Below are 14,847 nucleotides of genomic sequence, written 5' to 3'. Positions count from 1 at the left end.
GCAAGTGTCAAGGTGTCACAGCCGCAATATAAATGACATCCACAGTAGTACGCTTGCAGCTCCTTGCAGACTGAATCCGGGCTAAGCTGATGTTAAGCACAGCCGTATCCTTACTTCTGGCATGACTAGGGTTTGGGAAGAGGCAGAATGAGCTCTGATATATGCCATGCTTACAGAAGAAGTAATTACACCCAGCAGGATGCCTTTCTGGGTGACATATTGGCCTATATGTACAGCCAGGACTCATATGCACATGAAAAGGGACTACCTCATTATGCAAACAGCTATTGAACTGGCCACCATTGACTTTGAGAAGACCCAGAAGTAAACAGATGCGGCTATTGGTCTGGATTTAATACATAATACATGACACTGGTTAGCCAGTAATATTAGCAGCATTTTCTGATACTATTACTGCTCACGATTTGTAAATGGAAAGATAAGAAGATTTATGAGGGTGACTATTCGGACATAATCCTTTTAGGGCAACTCTGATATTGTTCTGGAAAGGATCATCTGATCTAACTTAATAGTAACTCCAAATACATCTTCTCCCAATCATTACTCACACTAATGGTGATCGGAGACGATACGGACGTAACTAACCTTTCCTTAATTACATGTCATTCTGTATGATTTATTAACAAATGGATGGCAGGAAAGAGGTTTCTCCCTACCTATAAAATTGATTTGATATGTAAAGCCAATCCTGGGTCTACGGTCAATGCGGTTCCTTGCTGCTTTCATCAAAACCGCGAGAGTAATGTTATCTTGGTACAATGAGAACAAAAACTGGGGAAGGATAAACTCTCATGGCTGAATCTTAAACATAAGTAGATTTTTTTTTAACAAATTGTGGGCCAAAAGAAAACAATCATTATGTGTCAGAAAATCCAGTTATCTTTATGATGACTTTGGCACAAGATAGTGACGTTGTGATGAGGTTTTACATAAGTTTTTAGCTAAATTGCATTGTAATTTTACTTTTGACTATAGAGAAATCTGACTCGAGAGCTAAAGAGTATCCGTTGTTTTTATTATTTCATAAATCAATAGTACATCAGAGCATGTACGTCTGCTTCTTTCTCACCCAGGACTGATTAATTATTTTCACATGTAAAATTTGTATTCAGTGAAGGCAGATTGTTACATTACTAAGACAGGAGATGGCGGTTACTACTGATAAGGTTCTATGTAGATGGGGAGGATGGAGGAGCTAGATGCAAAGTTCCTCCATCCTCCTCCCCCTCCAACCTCTTTCTATAAAGGAGATAGCAGTCTGTGCTGATAACATTCTATCTCAGTAATGTGACAATCTGTCTTCACTGAATACAGATTTTATCCGTAAATTGAGGATTTTGAACATGAACTCTGACATGCCAGGCCTGTCTTGTCACTCTCCACAAGGAGAAACGTTACCCCTTAGATCACTTATAGGATTTAGAATGCTACAAGTTCCCGTACATCTGACCAACATGCAGGGGTGCAGGGGCCCAGGTCCAAGTTTGGCACCGAAGCCCATCGGACTCTAGTTACGTCACTGATAATTATGTCTGTAAAACGCTGTGAAATATGATGGCGCTATATAAGCAAACAATAATCACTTATCTAATCATTAAGCCCTGAAGTCTGACATCCAGTGGATATTCACATTATTATTTTTATGTACAGTAATTCAATAAATACAATCCAGGTAAAGTCACACAAGACCAATTTTACCCCTTCAATGTGACACCTTATGCCTACCTTGCCACAAAGCCCATGATGTGTGACTGTATGACCAAGGCTGCCTTGTATACCTCGACTTCACGCTGCTTCTCCAATTTTTGCTCCAAAGACTCGCGCAGAAAGACCTGGGCAAGGACAAAATACAATCATTTTTTTTTTTAGCTGCACAGATTAATTTTTTCCTTTCGTGCACTCAAAACAGGTCATATACCTAGTATATTGAGTAGTTGGGCTGATTTAGTATTCTTTCCATAGGTAAAGAAATGGAAATAATGGTGCTTGCTGTATCATACGTACCAATGATTACAACTCCAAATTCAACACATTTGATCCCCACTCAGTAACTGGCACATTTTGGGCATAGATTTGTTACTTCCCACCTCCTTTGTGGTCTAGTTTACATGATTGTCTTTGGATTGTCTTGCATTCATTAGAATTGCTCTCATGTAATAATACATATAGATAATGCTATAGGTAGCAATTCTCACTTATGGATGTATCATGCAAAATCATAACATCTAAGGCCATACTAAGCCTACAGGGTGATCAGCCTACAATCAATACCTGCCATGTGCATGTGACTCAGAAGTGAGACTTGTCCTAGGCTATTCATGATCAGATGTGATCTGCTTTTCCTGTTTCCTATGTCAACATGAGAGCATTCATACAAAGAGTGACACATATATCTGCTACATAAACAAGAGAATATTGCCTTAGGCTTTATCATAAAGTGCACCTTTATACTCTTATGTAATGTACAATAAAGGGTACACAGCACAAGGTAAGGCTAGTTTAACAGAATTTCTGGCTCATGGTGAACAGAGATTTTATACTAAACCATAAAGTGTTAACAAAGTGGCAGCCTATGATTTATTGAACCATCGTAACCCCACAGTAATAAATTATCGTCACGCTACCGCTTCTTATGAATACAAAGGGTAGCTTATTACCTTGGTCTTCCCAAGCTGCCAATCGGTATCTGTCGTGTCATGAAGATGGAGTAAGGTCTCACACTTGCCTTTCAAATCCTCAGGAAGGCTTAGATTTCTCATTAGAACTTTATACCTTGAAGAAAATTGGTAATCAATAACTAATCGGGATAAGAAGATTAATATCCATTTACAGCAACAAAATAGGAAGATGTCTACCCATCTAGACCGCAACATAATATATATGAAGAAACTACCCAAAAGAAGGGTTGTCACCTTGTCTCATTTTCTAGGCAGGGGCAAAGAAAAATTAGGCCAGAACTGAGGAGGCCACTGACCTGTATAGTCAGCAGATGTCTAGTGTACAGCAAACATATATGGACTTTTCGTCCATTCAGCTTTGTCTTATAGCAGGTCAACAGCGCAGCCTCCAGCAAGCAACATGCTTGTCTGGTACATGTGGTTTGACTGTGTCAGACATCTTTTCATATAGAGATCAATGATCTACTAGAGTAGAGTACTTGGCCATAGGATTATCTTAGTATCTACTAAAATCAAGTGTGTACATGACCTTAGAGCTTCAAAACATACAAAAATACCATAGTAATTAGTGATGAGCGAGTATGTTTTGTTAACCCTTTTGCCGAGTATGCTCCGGCGAGCTACGAGTAGTTACAGCTGCTCGGTGTTATGTTTGAATCGCTCCCTGTACATGATTTGTGACTGTTTGACAGCTTTATTACATGTGAGGAATGTATAAGATATAGACATTCCTCACATGTAATAAAGCTGTCAAACAGTCGCAAATCATGCACACGGGAGCGATTCAAACATATCACCGAGCAGCTGTAACTACTCGGAGCTCGGCCCGAGCATACTCGGCGAAAGGGTTAATAGAACATACTCGCTCATCACTAATAGTAATGCTATGCTAAGTCTTAATAATATCAGCTACAGGAACACACACAATATTGCCTACACTATACAAAACATGAATATAGGGGCAGAAATACAAGAAATGGAACATGCTCACCGAAAATAAAAATCATGGAAAGGTCTTCTGACAGGAAAGCCAGCTCTGCGGATTCTGACTGTTTCAAGCATTCCCGAGTACCTTAACTGGTTGAGGACCATTGACTGGTCAAACTGGTCTGGCATCTGCAAAAAAAAAAGTGCAGGTAAAATGGCACATTAATGCAGATAAAGAAAACATAATGATCATGTATGATTGTTCTACAGTATAATAAAAGCAATTTATTGCAGCAGTAAAATTATAACACAATAGAGGCTCTGAACAATGAACGGGACGATTCACCAGCGCAAGATCAATTACTTCCATAATTAGACAAAACTTTCAATAAAAAGTGTAAGAAAAATAAAAGAAAAACCACCTGATTTTCACTGTTTTATCACAAAAGTAATGTCATTTATTCACAAATGGTAATGATGGAGATCTTATATTTTGCAGACTAATAGGTTTCTTAATAATGAATTCAGAATAACAATATAGACGTGGAAAGAAGAAAGAAAAAGACAGATTGAGAGAAGTAAAGGAGGAAGGAAGGACAGAATGGAGGGAGGGAGGGAGGAAAGATACAAAGAAAGATAGAAAGAAAGATAGAAAGGAAAGAAAAAATAAGTGATCTAAGAAGGAAAGAGAGAAAGAAATAAGAGAAGGAATTAAGAAAAGAAAGAAAGAAGGGAATAAAGTAAGAAAGAAGAAATAAATAGAATGAAGGAAGGAATGAAGGAAAGGCTAACTAGATGTGTCAATGAGAATTCAGAGTTCTTAATAACTTTTCATTGACACGAGGCAAAAATGGAACAAGACATTTAAGCAACAAGAAGAAAATGTAATGAAATGGATAAGAATATGTAATATACATAAATAAAATCTCCTGTACATCTAGATTATTTTCTTAGCCCACATGTAGCCTCCACCCAATACATCGATAATTCTATGAGTACACAGGCACCATGCATCATGTTTTCCCCCAGTATAACAATATATGTAGAGTTTCCACCGATGGGATGCAATGACGGAGCCCCACATCACCTTGCCTGACGCCTTCCCAGCACTTACATGTACAAATCCATCCAACACATTACTTTCCCCTGAATACCAAGGAGCTGGCAGCATCTGGTGTGGAGTTTGTCCCCTGACTTACATTTCCATGAAGAACAAGCTGTAGAATGACCTGAGCCAGTGAGATGAAGAGGCTGGATATACTGAACACTACGGCCATGCTTTACATGCGCTCTGTACCCACAGTAACACTCCCCCATCTGAGGAGGGGCATTGAAAGTGGGATCATCTCTCATGGGGCCTCTGACCTAGAGAAGTCAGTGGGCGCTGAATGCATGCCATCTCACCGTGCCATCTCGCCTTGTCCTCCGGCTGTATTGTCGGCATACTCCTCAGGAGTAGGAGACATCTATACAGTATAATAACAGCATTCTTCTTCTATCTGTGATTGACACTGTTATTTCTTGTATGTATCATAAATCAGTGTTTGTATCTGTCCTATCATTTACTCCTCCGCTATGCCACACATGTGACAATAAGTATGCCTGCATGAGAAGGAGCACAAAATGTACCAAACCGTGACCCCTGACACACTGTAACAGCCCCACACACACTGCGTACCTGTCCTAACCAGGCAGAACAGTACACAGCATAGAGGTGTGCAGAAGAATGAGGCTATAGTGACTGCACCACCTCTGCATTGCTGCCACATTCTCCAAGAGCCTTTTATTTTACTTATATAGCGCCATCATATTCAGACATTATCATCACTCTACCCACAGTCTACATTCCCTATCACTATGTCTTTGGAACGTGGGAGGAAACCGGAGAACCTGGAGGAAACCCACGCAAACAAGGGGAGAACATACAAACTCCTTGTAGATGTTGGCCTTGGTGGGATTTGAACCCAGGACACAAAGCACCAAGTGTTAACCACTGAGTCACCATGCTGCCCCATCCAAGGGACATCTCGTGATCTGTGTGCCATTTTTGACAGTTTATCTAATGCCGTAGGATATACCCTGACAACGCTATGAAACCTAATATATTGAGAAATTAGAGATGAGCGAATCCATCTGTTTACAATCAACTTAATATCAAATTTCCTGAATTTCCAGGAAAACTCAAACATTTTCACATTAGATTTGTGAGGATTGCAAAAAAACAAAACAAAAAAAGCACATGTCCCGGACCAGTGACTCTGCAGTAATGTGTATCTCTAGAAGTCATGTCAGGTCTCGAAAAGACTTCTGCAAATAAAACATGTAAGTTCAAGTACAGTTTAATAGTAACAGTCTGTTATATCTGAAATCTGTATTTACAGGGAGGATTTCATACGGCACTGCAGTCAAAATGTTTCTCCATTTTTGAGGCAAAAGAGATTGAGTAACAGTAACAATCATCTGCCGCATTTACACACATCGATGCTTTTATCTGTAAGTTTCCGGCAGTCAAAAACTTTTCAAATTCATCTTTAAAGAAAACAAAAAAACAAAAAACAACAGCTGATCTGATAGATGTCACAGACAGCAGACGCAGAGCGAAAGCTTTTATTCTTCATAGGACTCCTGTGTATATAACGCAGACATGCTTCGCTGTGAGCCCATAGTGAGCATGGCGGCTGTGCGAAGAAGAAGAAGGGACTCCGCAAGTATTGTAACTTGTTTCCATTATATCCCTTTTATCTATCTATCTATCTATCCATATATCTATTATATACAGTACAGACCAAAAGTTTGGACACACCTTCTCATTTAAAGATTTTTCTGTATTTTCATGACTATGAAAATTGTACATTCACACTGAAGGCATCAAAACTACGAATTAACACATGTGGAATTATATACTTAACAAAAAAGTGTGAAACAACTGAAAATATGTCTTATATTCTAGGTTCTTCAAAGTAGCCACCTTTTGCTTTGATGACTGCTTTGCACACTCTTGGCATTCTCTTGATGAGCTTCAAGAGGTAGTCACCGGAAATGGTTTTCACTTCACAAGTGTGCCCTGTCAGGTTTAATAAGTGGGATTTCTTGCCTCATAAATGGGGTTGGGACCATCAGTTGTGTTGTGCAGAAGTCTGGTGGATACACAGCTGATAGTCCTACTGAATAGACTGTTAGAATTTGTATTATGGCAAGAAAAAAGCAGCTAAGTAAAGAAAAACGAGTGGCCATCATTACTTTAAGAAATGAAGGTCAGTCAGTGCGAAAAATTGGGAAAACTTTGAAAGTGTCCCCAAGTGCAGTTGCAAAAACCATCAAGCGCTACAAAGAAACTGGCTCACATGAGGACCGCCCCAGGAAAGGAAGACCAAGAGTCACCTCTGCTTCTGAGGATAAGTTTATCCGAGTCACCAGCCCCAGAAATCGCAGGTTAACAGCAGCTCAGATTAGAGACCAGGTCAATGCCACACAGAGTTCTAGCAGCAGACACATCTCTACAACAACTGTTAAGAGGAGACTTTGTGCAGCAGGCCTTCATGGTAAAATAGCTGCTAGGAAACCACTGCTAACTTGTGTGGGCTAAAGAACACAATGAATGGACATTAGACCAGTGGAAATCTGTGCTTTGGTCTGATGAGTCCAAATTTGAGATCTTTGGTTCCAACCACCGTGTCTTTGTGCGACGCAGAAAAGGTGAACGGATGGACTCTACATGCCTGGTTCCCACCGTGAAGCATGGAGGAGGAGGTGTGATGGTGTGGGGGTGCTTTGCTGGTGACACTGTTGGGGATTTATTCAAAATTGAAGGCATACTGAACCAGCATGGCTACCACAGCATCTTGCAGCGGCATGCTATTCCATCCGGTTTGCGTTTAGTTGGACCATCATTTATTTTTCAACAGGACAATGATCCCAAACACACCTCCAGGCTGTATAAGGACTATTTGACCAAGAGGGAGAGTGATGGGGTGCTACGCCAGATGACCTGGCTCCACAGTCACCAGACCTGAACCCAATCGAGATGGTTTGGGGTGAGCTGGACCGCAGAGCGAAGGCAAAAGGGCCAACAAGTGCTAAGCATCTCTGGGAACTCCTTCAAGATTGTTGGAAGACCATTTCCGGTGACTACCTCTTGTAGCTCATCAAGAGAATGCCAAGAGTGTGCAAAGCAGTCATCAAAGCAAAAGGTGGCTACTTTGAAGAACCTAGAATATAAGACATATTTTCAGATGTTTCACACTTTTTTGTTAAGTATATAATTCCACATGTGTTAATTCATAGTTTTGATGCCTTCAGTGTGAATGTACAATTTTCATAGTCATGAAAATACAGAAAAATCTTTAAATGAGAAGGTGTGTCCAAACTTTTGGTCTGTACTGTATCTATCCATATATCTATCTATCTATCTATCCATATATCTATCTATCTATCTATCCATATATCTATTATCTATCTATCTATCCATATATCTATCTATCCATCTATCCATATATCTATTTATCTATCTATCTATCTATCTATCTATCTATCTATCCATCTATATATCTATTATCTATCCATCTATATATCTATTATCTATCTATCTATCTATCCATATATCTATCTATCTATCTAACTATCTATCCATCTATATATCTATTATCTATCTATCTATCTATCCATATATCTATTTATCTATCTATCATCTATCTATCTATCCATATATCTATTATCTATCTATCCATATATCTATTATCTATCTATCTATCAATCAATCTATCTATCCATATATCTATTTATCTATCTAACATCTATCTATCCATATATCTATTATCTATCCATATATCTATTTATCTATCTATCTATCTATCTATCTATCTATCTATCTATCTATCTATCTATCTATCCATACATCTATTATCTATCTATCATATAACTATCTATCTATCCATTATCTATCTATCCATCCATCTTCTATCTATCCATATGTCTATCTATCTTATATCTATCTATCTCTCAATCTACTTATCTATCTATCTATTTATCTATCTATCTATCTAATATCTATCTTATATCTATCTACTTATCTATCTATCTATCTATCCTCTATCTATCTATCTATCTATCTATCTATCTATCTATCCTCTATCTATCTATCTATCTAATATAAATCTATATTACATCTATCTATCTAATATATATCTATCTTCTATCTATCTATCTATCTATCTATCCTCTATCTATATATTTATCTATCTAATATAAATCTATCTTATATCTATCTAATATAAATCTATCTTTATCTACTTATCTATCAATCCATCTATCTACTTATCTATTATCTATCTATCCTCTATCTATCTATCTATCTATCTATCCATCTGTTTATCCTCTATGTATTCATCTACAGTAGGGAAAAAAAGTATTTAGTCAGCCACCAATTGTGCAAGTTCTCCCATTTAAAAAGATGAGAGAGGCCTGTAATTGACATCATAGGTAGACCTCAACTATGAGAGACAAAATGAGAAAACAAATCCTGAAAATCACATTGTCTGATTTGGAAAGAAATTTTTTTCAAATTTTGGTGAAAAATAAGTATTTGGTCAATTACAAACAAGCAAGATTTCTGGCTCTCACAGACCTGTAACTTCTTCTTTAAGAGGCTCCTCTGTCCTCCACTCATTACCTGTAGTACTGGCACCTGTTTGAACTTGTTATCAGTATAAAAGACACCTGTCCGCAACCTCAAACAGTCATACTCCAAACTCCACTATGGTGAAGACCAAAGAGCTGTCCAAGGACACCAGAAACAAAATTGTAGCCCTGCACCAGGCTAGGAAGACTGAATCTGCAATAGGCAAGCAGCTTGGTGTGAAGAAATCAACTGTGGGTGCAATAATTAGAAAATGGAAGACATACAAGACCACTAATAATCTCCCTCGATCTGGGGCTCCACACAAGATCTCACCCCGTGGGGTCAAAATGATCTAAAAAACGGTGAGCAAAAATCCCAGAACCACACGGGGGGACCTATTGAATGACCTGCAGAGAGCTGGGACCAACTTTACAAAGGCTACCATCAGTAACACACTACGCCGCCAGGGACTCAGATCCTGCAGTGCCAGGCGTGTCCCCCTGCTTAAGCCACTACATGTCCGGGCCTGTCCGAAGTTTGCTAGAGAGCATTTGGATGATCCAGAAGAGTATTGGGAGAATGTCATATGGTCAGATGAAGCCAAAGTAGAACTGATTGGTAGAAATACAACTCGTCATGTTTGGAGGAGAAAGAATGCTGAGTTGAATCCAAAGAACACCATACCTACTGTGAAGCATGGGGGTGGCAACATCATGCTTTGGGGCTGTTTCTCTCCCAAGGGAGCAGGACGACTGATCCGTGTACTTGAAAGAATGAATGGGGCCATGTATCATGAGATTTTGAGTGCAAACCTCCTTCCATCAGCAAGGGCATTGAAGATGAAACGTGGCTGGGTCTTTCAGCATGACAATGATCCCAAGCACACCGCCAGGGCAACGAAGGAGTGGCTTCGTGAGAAGTATTTCAAGGTCCTGGAGTGGCCTAGCCAGTCTCCAGATCTAAACCCTATAGAAAACCTTTGGAGGGAGTTGAAAGTCCGTGTTGCCCAGCGACAGCCCCAAAACATCACTGCTCTAGAGGAGATCTGCATGGAGGAATGGGCCAACATACCAGCAACAGCGTGTGCCAACCTTGTGAAGACTTACAGAAAACGTTTGACCTCTGTCATTGCCAACAAAGGATATATAACAAAGTATTGAGATTAACTTTTGTAATTGACCAAATACTTATTTTTCACCAAAATTTGAAAAAAATTTCTTTCCAAATCAGACAATGTTATTTTCAGGATTTGTTTTCTCATTTTGTCTCTCATAGTTGAGGTCTACCTATGATGTCAATTACAGGCCTCTCTCATCTTTTTAAGTGGGAGAACTTGCACAATTGGTGGCTGACTAAATACTTTTTTTCCCCACTGTATCTATCTATCCTTTATCTATCTATCCATCTATCCTTTATCTATCTATCCATCTATTTATTATCTATCTATCCATATCTATCTATTATCTATCTATCTATCCATATATCTATGTATTATCTATCCATATATCTATCTATCTATCCATATATCTATCTATCTATCTATCCATATATCTATCTATCTATCTATCTATCTATCCATATATCTATCTATCTATCTATCTATCTATCACCAGGACTACATGGCTACATGGCTGCATCTATACAGCAATACTACACTTGTTCCAGAACATCTGCACCATGGTTAACGACCCGTCTATACACTTGACAGTTTCGCATGGCAGCAGATTTTCGGCAAGATCATGACCTTGTAGAATGTCTTTTATGAGGAAATCTCTAGGGACATTTCCGCAGTTACCCCATAATGTGTTAATAATATGGTCTAACGTCAAGCCAATTAAACTTTCTGAATGATTAATTTCTGCACGGTATGGCCACTGCATCGCCTCTCTTCCTCCATTGTCTGCAGTTATCCATTTTCAAAAAAATCAGTCTCTTAGATTAACATGATAAACAGGCTATTGGACGCTTATTACATTGCATCTGCCGCTTCATGGCTGTCTTATTTTTATACAATGGATTGTATTAACCTTTAGTTGATTAAATTTATCTATCTATCCATCCATCTATCATATCTATCTTTATCTAGATGTATGATATATCTATATACACAGCATATATATTTTTCCTAGACCTAAAGTATATCAATATGCAGTATATAGAGCATATCCCAGAGCAACCAAATATTCACTGTATTTAGGTTTCTCTTTTGTTCATGCACTTTGCATTTTGTTGATACAGTAAAAATAAACTATTTACATTTCTATTCTTTAAAGCATTTTTTTCCTACCTGCTTAAGACCTCTCTCCCTCTCCCTTTCCTTCTCCCTATTCATCTCACTTTCCTTCTCCCTCTCCATTTCCTTCTCACTATTCATCTCTCTCTCCCTTTCCTTCACCATCTCCATTTCCCTCTCCCTTTCCTTCTCCCCCTCCCTTTCCTTCTCCCTCTTCATTTCCCTCTCTCTTTCCTTCTCCCTGTCCATTTCCCTCTCCCTTTCCTTCTCCCTATCCATCTCCCTCTCCCTTTCTTTCTTACTCTCCCTTTCCTTCTCCCTATCCATCTCCCTCTCCCTTTCTTTCTCCCTCTCCATTATCCTCCCCCTCTCCATTTCCCTTTCCCTTTCCATTTCCCTCTCCCTTTCCTTCTCCCTATCCATCTCCCTCTCCCTTTCTTTCTTCCTCTCCATTATCCTCCCCCTCTCCATTTCCCTCTCCCTCTCCATTTCCCTCTCCCTTTCCATTTCCCTCTCCCTTTCCTTCTCCCTATCCATATCCCTCTCCCTTTCTTTCTTACTCTCCCTTTCCTTCTCCCTATCCATCTCCCTCTCCCTTTCTTTCTCCCTCTCCATTATCCTCCCCCTCTCCATTTCCCTCTCCCTCTCCTTTTCTTTCTCCCTCTCCATTTCCCTCTCCCTCTCCATTTCCCTCTCCCTTTCCTTCTCCCTCTCCCGTTCCTTCTCCCTCTCCATTTCCCTCTCCCTCTCTCTCTCTATATATTTATGTATATGTGTATATATTATATCTATCTGTCCTCTGCTCTGGCTGGAACTTTGGATTTATAAAGGTTATTTTAGTTTGAAAGAGGAACACGCTGTGGAAGGATGACTCTTAATGGTTGGAACATGGGAACACAATAAAATACTTTCCCCCGTACAAATCATTTCAAGTTGCTAAGAAACTATTAAAGCCACATTTTCTCAAAGCTGATCCACAAATCCTTGAGAAAGTTGGCACGTTGTGTACTGTGCTATGTACAAAGCTTATTTCTGTGGGATTCACAACTACAGCAGAATTTCAATATACCATAAAGCAGCACAATGTTACAATTCAATCAGTACCTTGAAATAAAACAAAAAAACCCCTCCAGACCTGACTTGTATATATTTGTCCTGTCTGGTAAACACACGTCAAGCTACTAGACAGCAGAATCCCTTTGTGCATTGAGACAATAGCTACAATCTGAGCACAGGGAAATACAGGACTTCTCAGTGACACATAAATTACATCCAAATCTTAATTAAGCAAAGATTTATTCTTCAACTTTCCACTGGAAGAGCCGAAAAACAAAGCAGGGGTATTTAGATAAGGAGCTGTTAATCAATGATGTGTGAAGAACAGTGATTTACTATATATGCAATCATCCTAACAGCAAATCTCACCGCCAAGGGCATTAGTAAGAAGCTATGAGATGGACAGGAACGAAAGAGTTCAAGATTTATGTCTATAATATTGTAATAGTAAAGAGGTTCTCCATGTTAGATTGGTCGCCAAGTGGAGACTAGTGGTACTGCGCTCTATGACTGCAATGGTTTTGTGGAAATTGTATGGATCATTAACTGTTTGACATACATATATTACATACGTTTAAAAATGACCATTAATGACCTAGGACTTGAACCCCAGTGATCAGACACTGGTGGCCTCTTCTAAGAAAATAACTCTTAATTGAGGGCAAAATCAATAATTTTTGAAAAAGCAATTTGTGTTTTACACAAGAGGATGAATAATCCTTTTGGGGGTTAGAAGGGTCTTGTATGTGTCCTACTTAATACACTGTGCAATAATCACTTGTCTTTGGGACCTGAATTATGGGATTGTCATGTTTGGAGAACACAGAAACCCCTTTCAAGAGCAGAAAACACGGTGTACATTCTTTGTCTGCCACTAATAACTGAACAGGGAATTCTATTCGTATCTGTCTGATAGGAAGAAGGCAACTATTCAAGGCAAAAATACGAAACCACCGAAATCACAAAACCAAGGTCCTGCATTCAACCAGCTATTGAGATATCTAGGTCAGTCTCATCTAGTCGTAGCTGAGCGGAGGATACCTCATACCAGCTTGTGGCACTGTATATATTTGTATAAATTTGTTACCACCACCCCAAATCATATATTAGACCCCTGATTGTATTCAGCACTCATCTACATAATCATATATTGTCAATGTAATAATTTCAATTCTTGTCTTTAAAAGGTTTTCTAAGACTTGTTTTTTTAATTCTGCAGGCTTGCATTTGCAGGTTCAGCACTGCCACTCTGCTACCCTTGGTCTGTGTTGACAGGTTGCAGTGTTTTTTTCGGCACTACAGTGCATGTGACCTCTGCAGACAGCAGGCCTGAAGAAGAAGGCACGAGACCACTGAGCCCACTGTTTGGCTGAAGCAGTCACAGTTATTATGTCATCGCTGCAGCCTGACAATAAAGACCAAGGTCTCGTATATACACTACCGTTCAAAAGTTTGGGGTCACCCAGACAATTTTGTGTTTTCCATGAAAACTCATACTTTTATTTATCAAATGAGTTGCAAAATGATTAGAAAATATAGTCCAGACATTGACAAGGTTAGAAATAATGATTTTTATTTGAAAGAATAATTTTCTCCTTCAAACTTTGCTTTCGTGAAAGAATGCTCCCTTTCCCTTTGCAGCAATTACAGCATTGCAGACCTTTGGCATTCTAGCTGTTAATTTGCTGAGGTAATCTTGAGAAATTTCACCCCATGCTTCCTGAAGCCCCTCCCACAAGTTGGATTGGCTTGATGGGCACTTTTTGCGTACCATACGGTCAAGCTGCTCCCACAACAGCTCAATGGGGTTGAGATCTGGTGACTGCACTGGCCACTCCATTACAGATAGAATACCAGCTGCCTGCTTCTTCCCTAAATAGTTCATGCATAATTTGGAGGTGTGCTTTAGGTCATTGTCCTGTTGTAGGATGTAATTGGCTCCAATCAAGCGCTGTCCACAGGGTATGGCATGGCGTTGCAAAATGGAGTGATAGCCTTCCTTATTCAAAATCCCATTTACCTTGTACAAATCTCCCACTTTACCAGCACCAAAGCAACCCCGGACCATCACATTACTTCCACCATGCTTGACAGATGGCGTCAGGCACTCTTCCAGCATCTTTTCAGTTGTTCTGCGTCTCACAAATGTTCTTCTATGTGATCCAGACACCTCAAACTTTGATTCGTCTGTCCATAAAACTTTTTTCCAATCTTCCTCTTTCCAATGTCTGTGGCCTGTGTTCTTTTGCCCATATTAATCTTTTCCTTTTATTAGCCAGTCTCAGATATCGCTTTTCCTTTGCCACTTTGCCCTG

General features: G+C 39.3%; 2 protein-coding genes across 2 annotated transcripts in view; both read right to left on the bottom strand.

Moving 5' to 3' along the window:
* Positions 1-14,847, bottom strand: part of MYO10 (myosin X) — a 241,303-nt gene that overhangs the window by 34,268 nt on the left and 192,188 nt on the right. Inside the window, exons 20-22 of the mRNA XM_073678623.1 lie at positions 3,691-3,815; positions 2,679-2,793; positions 1,747-1,853 (exon numbers count right to left, since the gene is read on the bottom strand). Coding sequence (XP_073534724.1) covers positions 1,747-1,853; positions 2,679-2,793; positions 3,691-3,815 — 347 coding nt within the window. The remainder of the gene's footprint in view (positions 1-1,746; positions 1,854-2,678; positions 2,794-3,690; positions 3,816-14,847) is intronic.
* Positions 10,645-12,211, bottom strand: LOC141264119 (uncharacterized). The gene has a single exon (XM_073676433.1). The coding sequence runs from the start codon at positions 12,209-12,211 to the stop codon at positions 11,504-11,506; it is 708 nt and encodes a 235-aa protein (XP_073532534.1). The 3' UTR covers positions 10,645-11,503.

The sequence above is a fragment of the Phyllobates terribilis genome, unplaced genomic scaffold (genome assembly GCF_046119375.1).
Source record: "Phyllobates terribilis strain yellow unplaced genomic scaffold, ASM4611937v1 Scaffold_4__5_contigs__length_816908805, whole genome shotgun sequence".
Lineage (NCBI taxonomy): Eukaryota > Metazoa > Chordata > Amphibia > Anura > Dendrobatidae > Phyllobates > Phyllobates terribilis.
Note: the sequence above shows the minus strand (reverse complement) of the source record. Positions and strands in the feature narration are given on the sequence as shown.

Coding starts and splice junctions, on each gene's coding strand:
- LOC141264119 (XM_073676433.1), bottom strand. CDS start 12,211: ATGGAGAGGGAGAAGGAACGGGAGAGGGAGAAGGAAAGGGAGAGGGAA.